General features: G+C 45.5%; 1 protein-coding gene across 3 annotated transcripts in view; it reads left to right on the forward strand.

Moving 5' to 3' along the window:
- Window positions 1-20,295, forward strand: part of Polr1A (RNA polymerase I subunit RpI1) — a 314,770-nt gene that overhangs the window by 227,582 nt on the left and 66,893 nt on the right. For all 3 annotated transcript variants that reach the window (XR_012823481.1, XM_075673365.1, XM_075673366.1), the window contains exons 22-24: window positions 4,978-5,202; window positions 6,898-6,947; window positions 12,604-12,771. Coding sequence is in view for 2 of the 3 variants with exons in the window: in XM_075673365.1 (XP_075529480.1) it covers window positions 4,978-5,202; window positions 6,898-6,947; window positions 12,604-12,771 (443 nt within the window). In the remaining variant the exon portion in view is untranslated. The remainder of the gene's footprint in view (window positions 1-4,977; window positions 5,203-6,897; window positions 6,948-12,603; window positions 12,772-20,295) is intronic.

Here is a 20,295-nt window from a genome sequence, read left to right on the forward strand (position 1 = left end):
TCGTGATGGTTGCTACTTTTCGTACTGCCGATGAAGTACTTGTAGTATGGAGTTGAGTTCGTGTTAGTTGGGCTACACCTCTCATTCACACTTTGATTTGCCCACCTATACAGCCAAGCCTAAAACATGAAAAAGCATGATCAATCTTTTCTATTGAGATTTAAGAACAGTGACGATATCAGGCGTCAAGGTAATGGTTAGCTCAGTTTTCAGGTGGCGACGCTGACATTCATACAGATATAAGTAAAACCCCTCGCCCTTGCCTTTCTTACTTGCGCTTGCTCATGTTATTGCAAGCTCACTCCCCGCCTTTTCCCTTGCTCACACAGGAAGGCGGCACTGATCAAGCCACCATGCTTCTCGGTTCAACCATGCATGCTTTCACTCACATCTAAAGCATCCTATCTCAGGGCGCGATAGGATCTTCGACTTTATACGCAACATGACGCTGCTTTGCTTCGGTGGTACCTCTTAGTCACATGGCGTGTGATTTGAGAGGTGTGTTCGCAAGCAGCCGCATGTAATTCAACCATTTGACCATCTGCGTCCGAAGATGTTTCCATTATAGTCTCAGTATTCCTTTGTGGCAACTGTGAAATTTCATTGTATTATTATATTGAGATCATGTATAAAGACACTTCTTTATATTGAGATTCAAAACCCATGGTGTTCTATGGACAGGAAGTTACGAAAAGTTAGATACTTCGCTATATCTTGAATTTCGTTACCTTGAATTTTGTTATAGATGGTATATTGAAGTTTGTTATATAGTTCGTATGTGTAAACATTGAGCTCTATGGGAAGATAAGCGGGAGTCAGAAAGGACTGCATTATATCTGGTCCTGCACATAAGTGATTACATTATAAGTGGTCTGAGCTGCATGTGAAGTAATACCCTTCCAAATCATGAACCACTTCATGGAGTGAAATTTCCATGACTTTACTACTTGTGAAGCTTGCGCATCATTGCCTGCCTTAAGTTTGAAACCGAGTATAGACCCAACGATGTGCTTTTCACTACAACATGGCAGGATCTATACATGTGGTACTGGGTGCTACATAGATAAGTGTACATAGATAAGTGTACATGGCCCTTCCTGCTAAACTGCTGGTTGATTGCTGCTCAAATTGAGCACAGATTTAGCATATTTGTAGAGGGTTCAGTTTGCTAATATGACTGTGAGCATTACTTGCCTATTTTGTTTATAATAATTTAAGGTATGGGTTGTCTGTGGCAATGACACACAAAAATTTCAAATTTTGCTGCAGTGTAACATGGGTGCCATCTGTCACCGCTTTGGTGATATGTGCCCTTCACCATAGCAATGACAGATGGCACCACTTTTTTGTTGCAATAATATTAGAATTGCATCTCCGAACATTGGGTCAAATGCAATAAGTTTTGATGGTTAGTGTTTTTCATTGGTCTAACTTTAAGCCTTTTTAGCTTGCCCGCTTGCTTGCATGCTTGCATGTTTGCTTGATGTTGCTTGTGTTATGGTGAAGACAGTGTTTTTTTCCAGAAGAGGGTTGTAGCGCCGAAAAAGACAACACATAGCAAGTGAGACGGGACAGGCGCAACTTCCAACTGCTTATTCACCGCGTATGCGAATGAATATAAGGACAAATCAAGATGGGTAGCAAGAACCACACATGCGCGCGAGGGTTTTTTACAAAAAAAAGCGGATAAAAGATAGGTGAGGCACGCACATATCTCACGCCCGTGTATCTAAAAAAGCAGTTTCATTCTTATAAATGGAGATAGATGGGGCGCTAACACAATCGCTACTATTTCTTTTAATGCAGAAGGCCTCCAACAGTTCACGGGCTGTCTGGTTCCTACTTCTGTTTAAAACCTTTGCTTCTTTCAGCCCTGCCACACACTTAATCTTCCTTTCTTCTCTGCGGCATGATGCGGCAGATGAGAACCAGTGCCATTTTGTAAATCCCGATTATATTCCGCTAATCCGTCGTTAATACAGCGGCCGGTTTGTCCGATGTACTTCTTTTCGCATGTGAGAGGTATTTGATATACGACTCCCTCGGCACATTTAACAGGCGGAGCTGCATGTCTCTTTTTACATTCAGTTTTGTTTACCTTGTTGGGATCAGTTTTAATGCACAAGTCAGCCAGTTTCTCTTGGGGCGGAAAAAACCACAGGAACCTTATATTTTGTCGCCACATGCTTCAAATTGTGCGCTACCTTATGGGTGTATGGGGTGACAACCGGTCTACTTTTGCTTTTGGTGACGTCATCTTGGTCGTCCTTTTTTATACTTTCTGTCTTCAATTTTCGCAGCAAGGTTTCAGCTACTCCGGTTAAGATTGATGTTGGAAAGCCTGCTTTTTCCAACTTCCAAACCTGGGTGTGAAAATGGCAACAAGATTTCTTCAGCGACGCTTCCAGGCACATCTGAGCAATGGCGCGCTTTACTGTCTTTGAATGGGAGGAATCATAGGGCATTAATTCTTTTTGTGCGCGAGGGTGATACATCCAGCAAAAGCTTTTGTCTTTAAGGCTGATGTCAATGTTTAAAAACTGCAATCTGTTGCCTTGGGCAAGCTCATGGGTGAAGTCCAAACCTTTTCCAAGTAGTTTAAAACCAGATAAAACTTCTTCCACTATTTGTGAGTAAGATGGGGAAACCTGTTTCTTTAAAATAATTAAAAAATCCTCAACATATCTAAAAGTTTTCAGCACTTTGGCTTCGTCAAAAGTATCCACCAGTGACCTGTCCATTTGACGAAGCCAAAGTGACGAAGCCAAAAATATAGCAGATCGATGCTATATTTTTAGACTATGCGAACGCATTTGATAAAGTGCCCCATTATAAATTATTACTGAAACTCTACGCCATCGGATTAAAGAACAGGCTTATTGAATTCATTAGGGCTTATCTACAAAATAGGTATCAGTATGTCCAAGTTGACAAGTACTGCTCGGAGACTTTACAGGTGACATCAGGGGTACCGCAAGGGTCAGTTCTGGGACCGACCTTATTCCTCATTTATGTTAACAACATTGTGAAAGTCATACACAGTGGTATGAAGATAAAGCTTTTCGCGGATGACTGCGTTCTTTATACCTCGGTTAAATTTATAGACGACTGAACTACGCTTAATAAGACACTCGCAGAAGTTTCAGGCTGGTGCAAGAAATGGGACATGTTCTTAAATGCTGGCAAGTGCTTAGTCCTCCGTGTATGCAGGAACAAAACCGTTTTACAATATTCTTATTCTGTGGATGGCATTGTGCTTAAGGAATCACCTGCTGTTAAGTATCTCGGGATCACTATTACAGAAAATCTCAGTTGGAACCTTCATGTTGATACAGTCTGCACTAAAGCTTTTAAATTTCTCTGGTTCATTCGACGAAAGCTTTCAAAAGCCCCTATGAACATAAGATTAGCAGCGTACAAAGCGTTGGTCCAGCCATGTCTTCAGTATGCTTCATTTATATGGGACCCTTATACAGAAAAAAACGTTGCCAAATTAGAAAGAGTTTGGAGAACCGCGGTTAGATTCATTTGCAACCGATATAAGCACACTGACAGCGTGACAGAAATGATTACTTATCTTGGTATCGATACACTTAAAGCTAGACATACCGGATGCAGATTAAAATACTTGTATTTAATGTATAACAACATAACACAAATCAACAATTCCAATTTCATTACTCCTCATACTCTGCGCACAAGCTCGCGTTTTGATAATGGGAAAATGTTACAGGAATACAATGCTCGAAACGATACTTTTAAATATTCATTTTTTCCGAAAACCATACGCGCCTGGAATAAATTACCGAAACATATTGTAGGCAGTACAAGTGTCGAAGGGTTTCTTACAAACTTGAAAATGCATGGGTAAAGGGTCCATACATTATGTTATATGCAGTGTTTCGTGCCTTAATTTATTGTATTTGCTTTTTATTGTTCTTGTGGATTTCTGATATATTTCTATTTGTGCCAGCTGCATTGTGTTATATGCAGTGTTTTATGTCTTGATTTATAGTATTTAGTTTTTTTTTTATTGCTGTTATTCTGGATTTCTGAAGTATTTCCATTTGCGCCTACTGCATTGTGTTATATGCACTGTTTCATGTCTTGATTTATTGTATTTGGTTTTTATTGCTGTTGTAAATTTCTGATGTATTTCTATTTGTGTCCACTCCTGCTAGGAGTCAAGAGTCTCTGCAGTATACTTAAATAAATAAATAAAAAGTATGCCACTCACCCAGTAAAACGCCCAGTCCCACTTTTGCTAGAGTTTACCCAAATACCGCACATGCTAAACCTCTCTATTTGTGGTAGTAATCCTCCAGCATGGAGTGGCGGAAATCCTGGCATCAATCGGACACCGGCAGCCTTATGTGCTGCAGCCACTCTGCTTGTCTACTGCCTTGCAGAGAGACATATAGCCAAATGCTAAGTTTGCAGCACACAATGCAACAAGGGTGAACCATGGTGATCACGAAAAGAAAGCTTGAGACCAATACTGATTGCGCAGCTCGTGTTTACGTTGAGTACAATGTAGCACAAGCATATGACACTTGCTGTTTGTCGGAAGTGCTTGAGTATTGTGATAAATTGTCTTTGTGTATCCTCTTTCTGTTACTTTTTTTATAGAAGCAAGATAACCAATATCCCAACTGTTATGAACAACATTTGTTCACCGTAAAGTTGAAAAAATTATCGATTACGCGACCTGGGTAGCCATTCGGGATAGCTCGCCCAGCTAATGGCAGTTAGACCAAATGCAGCAATTAGGATGGAGTGGCTGAAAACTCAGGGGAGCAGCGTCACTGCATTCAGTAGTGATAGGCATATTTAAAACCTTATAATAAATTAATAAGGCTTAAATAGTATCACCTAATGATCAGAAGGAGCTACCGTAACGACTCTGTATGTTTGCAAAAAATTAACAAGATTGTTTCAGGGTCCCTTTACGAGCTTCTGCGAACTTTGCTTATGCAGAGCATTGGCGAGCCCTCGACACAGATGACACTGAACACGTTTCACTTTGCGGGTCGAGGTGAGATGAACGTGACTCTGGGCATCCCACGGATGAGGGAGATCCTCATGGTAGCCAGTGCCAACATTGCGACCCCAACCATGGACCTACATTTGCTACCACAGCCAGACATTGAGCAGCGTGCTGAGGAGCTACGAGTCAAGATCACATCTATCAACCTTTCACAGGTGCTTTTTCCTGGAAACCACCCACTCTTAAGTCACGTAGATTCTCTTTGATGATTGAATTGGGGTCCAAAAAGGCATCAAAGGAAGATAGGTAAGGCAGAACATGCCACTAGTCTAGGTCTGAGTGTCTTGTATGCTATTTCAGGGCACATTACGGTCTTGTCCTTGATTTGATAATGAAGTGTTTGCTGACTGCACTGTGCTGTTCAAATTGACTTCATCCAGTAGCGCTAGTCCATTTGTGGTTGATTCGAGAAAGGGCAAACGACGGGGTCCTTCAGTGGCTGCCCTTTTTTCATTGATTTGCAAGGGCCATGAGGTGTGCAGATGCGGCACTAGTGTGACTCCTGGGGATGGTTTCACTTACGTGGTATTTAACGAGACTCATCACTGGAGACATTGAACAGTGCTCTTGCCACTGCGCGAAGATGGGGAGCTTGGCACAACACCTAAAATGCTGTCGGCTGTATAAGTTGATGCATCTGGTGCCAAGTCATGTGAAATCTTGTGAAACTAAAGCTATCTCCAGAAGTTATCACCAGAGAATACTACCCTTGCACTCACGTTAACACAAACTTGTATGGCACCGTGCATGGCACTTTTTAGAACTGGCTCAGAATGTGCAGAAGTGCTGTAGATGGGAGGGTAAAAATCAGTTGTTAGCAAAACGTAGCATGTTTTCTATACATTCACTGCCCCCCCCCCCCCCCCCCCCCATCGCCAACAAACAGTGGTCATTGGTGTCACCATCTGGATCAGTCGAATGTTGGTCAACAGTTTGAATGACGGTTAGGGCCAATTTAAGAATCAAAAAGTCTTAAATGTGTGGGTATAACCTTGATCGTATCGACCAAAAAGCCAAATTAATGGAAGTCTGCTATGTATGTAACATGAAGATTCAGTGGGGGACCTGCATGCAATCATCTCCCCATGTGGCTGCTTCCTTGCCTACAACCTTTCTTAGGTGGAGGAAGTCTCTTTGGAGGCCTAGATCTTGGGCAACCCGTACACCAGCCATCACTTGTACCTGGGATCAACCATGCAAAGACAATGATCCACTGTCTGAAGTGATCCGCTCCTGCATCTACAGCAGATGCCCATCGTGTACTTCAAGCATGACGTGGCACAAAGGCTGTCCGCAAAAGTACACTTAAGAATGCTAACTTAGGAATTGACTAACCTAACAACTAAAAACGATGGCTTATGGACAGTGCATTTCATAAGTCCATGCAACGAGCCTGCATGCTTTGATAGAATTTAGTTCCCACATTGTACCACGTGGTAAACCAGCTGGAAAAAAGAAGGGTTAAGTAATGTAAGATAGAAGTATGTAATTTTTGTAGTGTACTGGCTTACTTGATAGGAACTAAATACTAAATTGGGCGGCAAGTAGCTACTGTCTGCACCGTCATATGTCTAGCCGAAGATGCTGTAAAAGCTTAGTTCTTGACCACTTTTATGTAATGTAATGAGCTAGTCGCATGTGGAATATTCTAAACCAGTACTAGCATTTAGCATCCAACACTTGTGATGGCGTGACTGCGTCTTAGGTGAGAGGACATTGCTAGTGCAGATTCCAACAGTGAATATCTCGATTGTGCATGCTGCAGGTTGTGCCATCGTTGCTCCACTACGTGTCTAGCAAACAGTTCAATCTTTTTCTTCTTGTTCACTGCTTGGCAACCACTCTCCCAGGTGCTCGAGGAAGTGTCTGTCAAGGAAATGCTGCATGTCAAGGGAAGGTCGTAAGTAATTGTTTTGTTGTTATAGTCATTTCAGGGTGAACAGTGTGCATCACACTGTACTCAGTGGAGCACCTGCGATCTCCAATTGAGTTTTCACTTGTAATCAAGGCATGCTTGTAATAAAGGGTATATGTTTTCAAAAGAAAAACATAACCAAATCAATCCGTACGCATACCTGCCAACTCTTACAATTTTATAGTAAAATGCCCGATCTTTAGTGCTTCATTTCGATTGTTATATCAGCATCTATAATTTTATGTTCCCTGTTCGTATCCAGTTTATGGCAAAACTAATTTCAAAAGAATGCAATACATTCACCGAGCGATATTTCAAAGCTTTGTATTTCGGACGTAGACACAGCAGGTCCACCTACTCGTATAACCTATTTATGACGGCGACTGAAATGCTGGCCACTGTTACGTAATAACATTTGATAAGCTACACAGACTTATCTGTTTTTCTGCAGCTCAGATTGTTGCTGCTGCGACTTAGAATCAAATGCCTATTGAAAGCCACCCCTACAGAACAAAGTTAGCACATTTTTTAAATGAACAGCCAATATCTTGAGTAATGAATAGGGGTGTGTGAATACTCAATCACTAAATCGAATAGCGAACGTTCGAATAATTTGATTTGTGAATACTTGATTCTTGAAAATATGATATTATTTTGTGCTGAGACCCACGAAGTGTGGTGTGTGCCCTTGTGCTTGATGTCGCCCAAGTGAGCATTCCACTTTGTTTCCGATACAAAAGGAGCACTGAGCGTGCCGCAGACGGCTTGGCCTGGCTGACGCAGTCCGGGACTTTGTCACTGCAAGCGCTCCCCACTGTTGGCCCATTGCAGGGAGCACACATACACAATGCCCGTGCACCGCAGTTCACAGCGTGGCACTGCGATGGCTGACGCTGTCTCTGTCGGTACAATGTTCGGTGGGGTCAGCGGGGCCGACTGAAATTATAACGAGACATGGACAGAGGGAAGAGAAACAAAAACATTGTGTAATTCGTAAAGTGCAAAAGCATCTGTTAAGATAGAGAAGATTAGCCGCTGATGGGCAAGCACATTATGTTGGATACATGGTGACGAAGTTGATGTCGCTTCAACAGCCGTCGATCTAACCCGCACGCATTATCTGGGGATTGATCACTGATGAGCTCCTCGTATGAACATATTACTGGGAAATATTCCGTGATAGCTTGTGGCCTGTCACCACATCGGCCAGAGGGGAATTTTTGTCGCAATCACACTGCCTAGGCACTTAGGCCTAATCGGTGCTGTTTCATTGGGCGTTGGCGACTAACGTTCAGGTTTGGTGCCAAATCGACACTGATCTATCCGCAGCGGCTGCACAACACTATAGTCGGATACAACTTTAGAAAAAAGGGGGCGTTTACTCCTCCGAGGCGGAGGCACACGAACATCCACCAATGGGTGCGCACTCTGGCCTAACGTCATGAGCCAGACAGCCGGTGACCCCACTGACGGAGAAGATGGCCGCCCGCGCTTCGAACTGGGCGATGTCGCGTCAGCTGTGTGTTTCAGCCCCTTGTCAGAGTGAATTCCAGAACTGTTTGTGATGGTCTATCATGCCGGAAATATTATTGCAAGCTTACAATGCGGCATTTGTGCTGCGTGCGTTTATTCTGAGCCATGATCCAGCGAAGGAACATTGCAGCGAGCGTCGTTGGCGCTGCGCTACGCTTTGCCTGAAAACAGGATCCCGTGGTGACCGCTACAAACACGCATCCTGCATGTTTGTTCCATGTTGTTTTATTTCGCTCCCGAGTGAAGTTACGTCGAGAAAAGTTTGCCAAAGACTGGTGCCTACTGTTAGCAGCGGGTGTGTTCGTGTACTGTGTCGCTGCGTTTTTCGGGGTGAAGTGATGGAGCAAAACCATTCTCAGGAGAAATCAGAAAAGTGTGCGCACATGAAACAAACCTACGAGTTTCTCAACAGAAAATATTTGCAGAAGAAGCCTTCAACGCAAAGATTTGTCGCCATCAACTTACCGTGAGCGATCATTGTCAGCAGTGAGATAGCCGAGATAGCCCTTTTTTCTAAAGTTGTATCCGACTATAGGAAAGCCAACAAGCTGCCTCACAAATAGAAGCAAGAGACGGCGGAGGAGAAAGGGGGCGATAGTGAGCGTGGCGTGACTCTCCAGATTTCAGATTCTTTGACCGGTGGCAAATCATGCCAAACCAGTCAGTGGAGGCTGTGGTGCCTGCTCTTTACCATTGGCGCCGGCTAGGCGTGGAGTAGTGATCAAGCCATGTGATGCACATTCCTTTCACCTGTCGCACAGATTGGCCTTATGATAAAGCAACAGCCATAAAGTTAATTTAGCCCGTCAGTGTTTTAGAGAATAACTGTAAAGAAAAACTCTATGCAATAAGTAAATGACATCCGCAAAACACAGCTCCGCTATTATACTGAGAACCTCATTGGTATTCAGTTCAACAGGACGTCACTAATTCATTAGTTTCAGAAGAAAGAAAAAAGCACTTGGTTCTATTCAACATAAATTCCATCGACAAAAAAGATATATTTTCCAGAGCTTCATATACAAGAAATGAACTGTAATCAGTGCTGGCGTACTAACTTAGGGTTCCCTTTAATAAGAGTAGACCATACTGTATACCTTGATTTCCATGTACCTAAGTTACTATCTTCCAACGTTCTTGTTATGCAATATCAGGGGACTCGGAAGCATGTGCAGTACTGTATTTCCTTGCCCAAAATTTGTAAGCAATAAATCATGAATAATTTTCTGATATTTCTTGTTCAAGTCGATATTCGTTTTTTTTTTTTCTTGATCCAATTCAATATTCGATTTCAAATTGTGGCCTCCTCGCGATGCTCACGTGGCGCGCACGCTCCGATTCCGCGCGCGGTACGACCATCGCGCGTTCGAGCACTCTGAGCCGCCATGCGTGCAGGGCACCGCGTCCGCGCCTGCTCCGGTCCGCTCCGTGTGCCGAAGCGCCGCTGCGCGCGTACGCACCCCGCCGGCCCCAGCTTAGGGGAAGGCGAGACCACGCGCGCAGCAAGGGAGACCCTAGGCAAAGCTCTCGAGAAGCCAGAAAGTACATTTATTAAACTGGGACTCAATACAAACACACATTTTAGCATCACGTCCGGATCTGAAGCTAATTAAGACACAAAACATGGCCAAATGGTTGCCGGTGGCCACTAACGGCGCACCGTGACAGAGAAAGAACAAAGAAACGAGGAACAAAGAACCCCGGCAGTAAGAAGTTGCCTATCCTTCGGTCAGCGCCTGCCATCGCGCACCCCACAGCACAGAAAAGGGAAATAAAAGAAACGACAGACGAACAGACGGGGGCACGATCGGCAGACGCTGCTTCAGGACATTGATACGACGGAAGAGTGTGCGCGCGCCCGCCGAGGCCAGGACCCCGACGAGCCGAAGTAACCATCAGCTGGCGGCGGACAAAGGGGGCCGCCGCCGGCAGAGAGGAACACGTACGCACCTTCCGACGCCCCGATGTGGTCTTCCCGGGTCCCGTCTTGCGCGCGCCTACCCGGAGTGCACGCAAGCAGGGCCCCGAATCCCGCCAAAATGTCAGCCAATGGGGAAAGCCTGTTGACCCTCCCGTGGGCAGGATGACAGCAGAGTGACAGTGTTTTATGACCCGCTGCCACCCCGTCCAGGCAAGGAGGAGAGGGACACGGAGCCCCCGGCAACACAACGCAATGGCCTCCACACAACACTGCGAGAGCCCGAAAAACGCCGCGAGAGCCAGAAACCCCACAAAATCTACTGTTCAGTATTCACACCTCTAACGAAATCATTTTTGGTAACTTTCAGTAAATTTTAGTGTTTTCTGCAAAATGGTTGTTAGCCGGGCTCATTGGTACGACGGCATAATGTAGTCTTTTCTGGCTTCAACTGCAGTATTCTTCAATTTTTAAGGTTGCCAGGTCTGCATATGTGTTCTGTAAATTCCTTGCACCTGGCAGACAAGCTTACAGGGCCCTAGAAGGACTTTTATGAAAGTTGGTAAATGCGTCTGGTTTTGCCTGCAACAGTAGCTCAGTGGCTTTATTGCATTCGACTGCTGAGTGTAGGGCTGTGAGTTCGATTCCCGGCCACAGCAAATGCAGTCCAATGGAGTAGTATGCAAAAATGCTTGTACGTTGCACCTTTGGTGCATTCTAAAGAATCCTACGTAGCTGAAAGTAATCCGGAGCCCTGTGCTACGGTGTCTCTCATGGCCTGTGTGAATTGCTTTAGGACATTAAGTGGGATTCGTGGTGCAGTAAATAAATGCATGCAGACAAGAAAAACAAGATGGATAGCATGAATGCCGACTATTACCTTCTGTAGAACGTTGTTATTTCTAATTCCAAGGGGACCGGAAATTTATTCAAATATAACAGGGTTTAAACTAAGGAGAGCCCCTTTGAATATTGTGCCCAATCAATGTCTTCTTGCAGCATGTGAAGCCAAAATTGTGAGTGGGTCTGCTTTGAAAAAGTCTTATCATTCCTCCATCAGTGCACGACGACACGTGCCGAAAAGGGCCTAGGTTTCTTACTAAGTTCAAGTGCGATAGGCTCAAGCCTTGCGCACCATTTGCTGTGGGTAGGAGGGTGAGCCGAGAAGCATGGTGGCTTGATACATGCTGTCCTCCCACCCATGCCCAGTCACATTATCAAACACGCATTGGGGGAGGTGGCCGTGGCTGTGTGGCTGAGTGCATACATGGGTCATGCACCATATCGTGGAGGTATCCGCTGCGGGTACTGAGACTGGGCGAGCCGAGATGGCAGGTTTCTTCACGTGTGCTGTCTTCTTGAGAAGTTCCTTGTGAACATGATCCTGAAAGTCGTGGAGAGAAGTCCTCTTAGGTACCCTTTTGTTCGAGGGTTGTCATGTTTTGACTCCAGAGAAATGTCTATGATAGACATCTGTCTTTGGAACCTAAAAGTTGTTCTTAACTGCTTAATAAACAACTAGCTTCTCTCTGAGCACAAGTGAGATATTGTGTGCGCGCAGTACATTCAGTTCTGCCAAGAAAAATGGCATGAACTACAAAACTATGAAAGAGGCCAGGAACGTCTTGACGTCCTCTTCGTGTGCCTGTTGAAGCATGACCTTTCGTTCTTGATGTTATAGCAAGTGCTGAAGGTCCTATTCCTTAGCCATGGGCAGGCTTCAGTATAAAGTGGTTTCAGTGCAAATGAGCAGGTTGTGGTCGAAAATATGACAGAGCTCTCATATATATATATTATATATATCAACTATATAGATCAGTTTAGGCATGCCAATTTCTTTTTATGCAAGATGATCGAGAGCTGACTTACTCATGTACTGCTCTTACTGATATAATATGCCATGCCTCGATTAGTATGGCTAGAATGATTAGAATATTACTTTTTGCAAATTTTGAGGAAGGCTTGCAATTTGGACAGTGCATAAAAAGGTTAGGTGGCATTCCACTGATCAACGATTGTTTGTGCTCAATTAATTTCCAATTGATGCAGTCACTCAGAGATCTATACAATGCTTACAAGTCAACAATAAAGCCACTGAAAGCCATAAAGCCATAATATGTTGGAGTGCTTTACATGGGGCACGGCCATGACACATGCTTTTTCATTTTTCTTACCTCCCCTCTCCCCTAGAGAGCGGTATCGCCGGTATCGCGTCCATTTTCAGTTTTTGCCTCGGCGAGCATATCGCAAGAAGCTGCAGGCTACACCAGCACGCATTCTGCGCTACATGGAGACCACTTTTCTCCGGAGGCTCATTGATTCCATCAAGCGCAAAATGGAGCAGGTCTCCTCAGAGAGGTGAGTTTTGGGATCTATTTATTCTGCACTTACTTTCCTGACCTGAAGGTATTAAAGAAAGTAGTACGTACAAAATAACAAATAAATACATCTGCAGCAGTAAAGTCGCTTCTGAAACTTTGTTGCAATGTCTAACAAATTTATTGCAGAGTGACGAACGTCAAAAAAAAAAAAAGTTGCAGTTCCGCTCGAAAGGCGAAGCATCGATTGCGATAGCAAATTAAGCAATATCAGTGCGGCAGCTGCACTGAGCGAATTGACCTTCATGCTGTCTATCGCTTCAATGCGGACTAAACGTCGGAAGCACAGCGCATACGGAGCTACCGGCACTGGGCGCACTTTGTCCAGATTGCAGATCACTTTCAACACAAGGTGCTCGTGCGGGCGTGCACTTTGTCCGCATCGCAGATCGCTTTCAAGATATGGTGGCCTTGCCAGAAGCAGCAGCCGTCGGAGTAGAACTCCCCTCTTTCTTACCTCCCCCCACCCCCTGTGCCTTGCGCGCAAAAGACAACTGCACGTTTCTGCCCCGTCTTCCTTCCTTGCATGCTCGATATTGAGCCACGATCGTCGGTCAACCCTTGCAAGTCGGTGGTCAGCCTGTGTCGACAGGGCAAAAGCCCGTTTTATAGGCCTGCCTTGAAAAAAAAAAGAAAAAACTGCTGCTAATTTCATCCACTGTAGCCGATAGTCTGTTGTAGCGCAGCCCATTAAAAGCGAACTTTGTCGCATTGATAAAATAGGTACAACAAACTAAGCTTAAGATATGGTCCGTTATATCCGAAAGTCTGTTGTACCTGGGTTCATTGCAATGAGTATTGACTGCATTAATGATAATTGGACAATTAGTCTGAAGAAAGTAGGCGAGGTGTAAGTTCCTGCGAGGGTGGCTCCTCACTGGTTGTTGCAGGAGATGCTCACTAGGGGAGCACACACTCATGCAAGGTAAAGTCCCTCGATAAACAAGCTTCAAGCTAGCACCATTCTTTCATCTAGTCGTCGTCCTCAACCTCGCACGCTTCCATTGTATTACTCACGACAACTGTGGACAACAGTCTGTCGGGTTTGCTTTAAAGTTTTAAAACTTGCTTTCTCTTGATATTGTCACATTTTAGTGACATTGACAAACACAGTAGCAAAACTTTGAATCACGAAACTAACCTTATATAAGGCGAACCTGTGCCTACAAAAGCAAGTGTCGCTCAAAGCACAATGATAGCGGCGAGCACAGTTGATGATTCTCGAAATCTGATCTGCTGGTCAAGTGTGTCAGCTTTTATACGTGACCTGTTGAAGGTTCCAGTGTAATTGCTGGTGCTCGCATACCTTCCACAAAGTACAACACAGGTAAAAAATGGAATAAACAATAACATTTGAGTAAGTCCCAAATGATGCAGGTGCATCTTGCGCTGAATGATAATGATAAATGGTTAGTAGGTGAAATGGTGCTCTTGGGAATAAGGACAAACAAATACTACCCATGTCAGTATCAGACACTCGTCATCCCTTTTTTTTTCAAGTGTTCTCTTTATAGATACACAAAGTGTAACTAACATGCTCTCATGCATCACTTCTCTGTATAATCGAATCTCGTTAATTCAAACTTCAAGGAGGACCAGAAATTTTAGAATAAAACAGAGTTCATACTAAGGAGAACCCCATTAAATGTAGCATAGAATCGGTCATGCAGTACAGCGTGCAAAGGCAGAACTGTCATTGGGCCCACATGGAAAGTCTTTTCTGCATCAGCATGTAAAGACACGTGCCGGAAAAAGCCTAGGTTCTGCATAAAATTGAAGTGCGATAAGATGATCGTGCCTCGCATGCTGTTTGCTGTGAGTGTAAAGAAAAACGTGTGAGGGTGAGCCGAGAAGGATCGTGGCTTGGGACGCGTGCAATGTTGGTGATGATGTGATTGAGTGCGCGCTGGGAGAATTGGGGTAGGGCCTAGGTGAGTGCGGTAATGTGATCAAGCACCCACTAGAGGCACCTTTCTTCTCCTTTCAAGCCGGATGAAAATGGAGGGTGCACACCACTCAGCTTGTTCCAGTTTGGTCTCGGCTTGCCATGACTCTTTCCTGGGCTTTCATGCGCTATGCAAAATTATGGTAGTTAGTGATGCATCGAACCTTCGCCTTTGATTCAGATTTGTCTGAAAAGCGGTCCATGGGAGTGAGAAATGTTGTTCGAATAATAGCATGTGGTTTTAAAGCAAAGCTTTCTTTGCCTTTTCCTTCAAATTTCCCACTGCTGTGGCTGCTGCTATTCTGCACACCGCGTCAGGGGTTGGTTCAGAGCGTGTATATACATGGAAGGAATGTGGCAGAGAAGAAAAGAGACACGAGGAACTCGTTTGGACCGCACCGCGTCGAATGTGCACAATACCCTCCGGAGCTCCCGGGTCGTCGCCATGTTAGCCTCTTGGCAGCTGTGATTATTTGTGACCCCCCACAAGTGCTTACCTTTCTACCAACATGAAAGTCCAGAGGGAAGCTAGATAAAATGAAAGAGAGGAGGGGCAGAGGAGGCAGAGAATGGGTAGAGCCGAGGCAGTCACGAAACAGCCTTGTCACTCATCGCTCACAGTTACCATGCAAACGCAGGGGGGGGGGGGGGGGGGGGAATAAGGAAAATGTGACGTGAGAAGGCAAGAAAACGCTGAATAAACTTAAGTTAAGGCATGGCACAGTGCGTTTCTGCTATTTCTGAAAGATGAAACCATGCAAATATGTCTAGCGGACAACTTACACAGGGCGTGCAGAAGCAGAGCCGCATAAATGAAAGCGCACTGCAGGGTCTAGGCGAGACAACGGAAGTGGTCGCAAGTAAAATCAGCACTTTTGTGCTCGGTGCGTTATCTTTGCGGCTATGGCACTGCTCAATGTTGCGGATTTGAACGAGGCAGCCGCATTTCGTTGGGGGCGAAATAAAAAGCGCTTGCGCACTTTGATTTAGGGACACGTTAAAGAACACCACGGTACCAAAATTAATCTGGATTGTGCCACTACGGCCTGCCTCATAATTCGATTGTGGTTTTGGCACGTACAGCTCCATAATCCAATTCAAGTTTAATGCTTCTGCCACGATGTGATGTGCCACGTGAGGCAATGACAATGCTCAACCCTCTCAGAGGTTATGAAATATGGTGCACAACGCCTCAAGCGAACACATCTCTTTTGCGTTTTGTGTACTACGCAGATAAACAGCAGTGGTGCATACAGGGTAACATATAACATCAACTCACCATTCTTGTGTTGGGCAAAACGTTGAAGAAAGTAAACATTCGCTGTCAACATCACCGCTAATTATCGTCGATCAAAGCAAACAGCACAGAAAGCTTCGCTTACATCTATTCTCACAGTGCTTGGGATCTGCATAATTTTTTTTTTAGTTTGAATTCATGGTAATTTTTCCTTAATGAAATATACATACAGCTTTGTCAGGACTAACAGAGTAGTTCGATTTGCCTTATTTACTTGAATCTAATGCACACTTTCTTTCAGATAAAACGAGTCGAAAAATTGCATGCGCACTAAAATTGAGTACGACCCTAAATCTGCATTGCCGTATCTTCATCGGCACTTCAAAATGGTCGCCTCACATGCACTTCGAGCCTAGCTACCATAGCTTCCTCCATGTTCTGTAGTATGTGTGCTTAGGTTAGTGCACTGTCCCTTTTCCCAGCCTTCCTGTTTTCCAAATTTGCTCTATCAGCATGGAAGTGCCGACTGCAACGACATGTCAAGTTAATCACGATGCCGCAATTAAAAGAAAAGTGATGATGTATGCGGAGGTAGACGGAAATGCCCCCCCTCCCCCACCCCCTTCACGAGCGTTCGGAGTTCCCAAAACTTGCATGCGGGACTGGCGCAAACAGGAGAAGCTTTCTACTCTGGCGGCTGCTACGTACGGCACGGCTGTGTGGTCCCTAGCTTGAAAGCGATCTGCGATGGAGACAGAGTCTACGTATCTAATTAAATTAAATTGTGGGGTTTTACGTGCCAAAACCACTTTCTGATTATGAGGCACACCGTAGTGGAGGACTCCGGAAATTTCGACCACCTCGGGTTCTTTAACGTGCACCTAAATCTCGCCCCCATTGAAATGCGGTCGCCGTGGCCGAGATTCAATCCCGCGACCTCGTGCTCAGCAGCCCAACACCATAGCCACTGAGCAACCACTGCGGGTTCTACGTATCTAGGCGCACGGCACTGTGTTCTCATCTTTTCGTTTGCTTTGAAGCGAGAGGCCGCACAAAGGTCAATTCGCTCGCTCCTACTACTGCACTTCCCCACTCCAGCATTTTGATAAAGAGCTTCCGCGGTCATTGCGTGAGACATGTTCATGTTTGCTTGTACACTCGTGACACCATGCTTGTTAATTTAGTTAGTAAGCGAATGTTTAAAAGTTTATACAGCCCATAAAACTACTATCCTTACTTTACTACTATCCTTACTTTTCGTATAGCTCTCTACTAATTTGCTATTGCAATCGATGCTTTGCCTTTCAGGCGAAACGGTGACTTTTCTAATTTTTTGCAGCTTTAGTGTATTAGTAGTAAACCTTCGTTTTTCCAAATGAGAGAAAGTTGTATTCCTTTATGAAATAATTAGCTGGGTGGTACTGTAAAGGACTTTCCTTTTTTTATGTCGTGGCAGACAGGAACATATTACAATCTAGAGTGCGTTAGTCGAGTAAATACCGTATCCATTATTTCAAAATATTGTCACATGGTGGTGAAGTTGAAGAACACAGTAGCAATACTGTGAACGACAAAACTAACGTTTATTGGGCGAACCTGTGCCCACAAAACAGGCTACATTTATAGCACAACGATCGCGGCAAACACGGTCGGCGATCGGCGAAAATCTGATCAGCGGGTCAAGCGCATCGGCTTTTATAGATCAGTCGTCGAATGTTCCAGAGTAACCGCTAGGACCCGCGTGTCTTCCACAAAGTTCTACACTATTAGCGTCGCGCATACATGCAATCAGATTACGCAAGTTGCGGTGAAAGACTGAATGGAACCATCGATAACGTTCCAGCAACTTCTTTTACATGCAGGCACGTCCTGCGCTTTGCAATAACATTTGTTAGGCGGTGAGAAGTAGTCGCCCGATAAAGATAAAGAAGTATACGTGTCATTGCCCCCTTCTTAAAAAGCATCGTCCCGATGCTAGAAATACAAGAGAGCGAAACACAAAAGGACACTTAATAAACAAAACTAACAAGACAACAAAAAGAAACAAGGTCCAAAGGTCAGTTACACGAAGTCCCAAAGTTCATTAACGCTGGTAGTACGGCTTCAGTCGCACAATGTGGACTATTTCAGGTCACGAGCGCCGCCGCTGTGATAGCGAATTGCCGTCTGGCGTGACCTCATAGTCCAGTGCGCCAATACGTCGGATAATCTTGTACGGTCCGAAATAGCGGCGCAAAAGCTTCTCCCTCAGTCCTCGTCGGCGTATAGGGGTCCAAACCCAGACACGGTCACCGGGCCGGTACTCGATGAAGCGTCGTCGGAGGTTGTAGTGTCGGCTGCTGGTTCTTGATAAGTAGGCGGGCGAGTTGTCAGGCTTCTTCAGCGCGCTGGAGAAAGGTCGCGACGTGAAGATTGTCTTCGTCGGTGACGTGCGGCAGCACGACGTCGAGCGTCGTCGTCGGGTTCCTGCCGTAAACCAGCTTAAACGGCTTGAATCGGTGCTGTTTCTTGCACCGCTGTGTTGTAAGCAAAGGTTACGTACGGCAGGACCGCGTCCCACGTCTTGTGCTCGACATCGACGTACATTGCTAGCATGTCGGTGAGGGTCTTGTTCAGGCGCTCCATGAGACCATTCGTCTGCGGGTGGTAGGCAGTTGTCCTCCTGTGGCTTGTATGGTTGTACTGCAGAATGGCTTGGGTGAGCTCTGCTGTAAACGCTGTTCCTCCATCGGTGATGAGGGCTTCTGGGGCACCATGTCACAGCAGAATGTTCTCTGTGAAAAATTTCGCCACTTCGGCTACGCTGCCTTTCGGTAGAGCTTTAGTTTCAGCGAAGCGGGTGAGATAGTCCGTCGCCATGACGATCCACTTATTTCCGGACGTTGACGTCGGAAACGGTCCAAACAAGTCCATCCCGATCTGCTGAAAAGGTCGGCAAGGAGGCTTGATCGGCTGTAGTAATTCGGCTAGCCTTGTGGGTTGTGTCTTGCGTCGCTAAGAGTCTGCATGTCTTGACGTAACGGGCGACATTGGCGGTTAGGCGCGGCCAGTAATACCTTTCTTGTATCCTCGATAGCGTCCGGGAGAAGCCGAGGTGCCCGGCGGTCGGATTGTCGTATAGGGCGCGCAGTACTTATTGACGCAGCGCCGACGGAACAAAAAGAAGGTAGCTGGTGCGAGCTGGTGAGAAGTTCTTCTTCACGAGCAGGTTGTTTTGTAATGTGAACGAAGACAATCCGCGCTTAAGTACCTTAGGTACTACGTCGGTGTTTCCTTCCAAATACTCAACGAGGCCTTTTAGCTCCGGGTCTGCACGTTACTGTTTAGTGAAGTCTTCTGCGCTTATTATTCCGAGGAAGGCGTCGTCATCCTCGTCGTCTTCCCGCGGGGATTGATGGGGGCGTGTTATAGGCAGTCGGCGTCTGAGTGTTTTCGTCCAGGCTTGTAGATTACCGTGACGTCATATTCTTGCTGTCTGAGGCTCTACCTTGCCAGCTGTCTTGAGGGTCCTTTAAGTTAGCTAGCCAACACAACGCGTAATGGTTGCTGACGACTTTGAATGGTCTGCCATATAGGTAAGGGCGGAATTTTGCTGTAGCCCAAATGATGGCGAGGCATTCCTTTTCAGTCTTAGAATAATTGCCTTCCGCTTTTGACCGGCTAGCATAAGATATTACCCGGTCATGTCCGTCTTTCTTCTGGACTAGGACGGCACCGAGGCCTAGGCTACTGGCGTCAGTGTGGATTTCGGTATCGGCGTCTTCGTCGAAATGTGCAAGTACTGGCGGTGACTGCATGCGTCGTTTTAGTTCTTGAAATGCGTCGATCTGCGGGGTTTGCCACTTGAACGCGACATCAGATTTGGTTAGATTCGTCAGCGGCGCAGCGGTGCGTGAAAAGTCCTTGACAAAGCACCTGTAGTAGGCACACATGCCAACGAATCTACGCACTGGCTTCTTGTCGATTGGCTGCGGGAACTTTGCGATGGCAGCTGTTTTCTGCGTGTCGGGGCGTACTCTGGATTTGCTGATGACGTGCCCTAGGAACAGAAGCTCATCGTAAGCGAAGCGGCACTTTTCTGGCTTCAGAGTGAGCCCTGATGATTTGATGGCCTCTAATACTGTCGCAAGCCGCCTAAGGTGATCGTCGAAATTTCCGGCGAAGATGACGACGTCATCCAAGTAAACAAGACAGGTCTGCCACTTCAATCCTGCTAACACCGTGTCAATTACGCGCTGGAACGTTGCAGGCGCCGAGCACAGTCCGAATGGCATGACCTTATACTCGTAGAGGCCGTCTGGCTTGGTGAAGGCAGTCTTTTC

This window comes from Dermacentor variabilis, chromosome 10 (genome assembly GCF_050947875.1).
Source record: "Dermacentor variabilis isolate Ectoservices chromosome 10, ASM5094787v1, whole genome shotgun sequence".
Classification (NCBI taxonomy): domain Eukaryota; kingdom Metazoa; phylum Arthropoda; class Arachnida; order Ixodida; family Ixodidae; genus Dermacentor; species Dermacentor variabilis.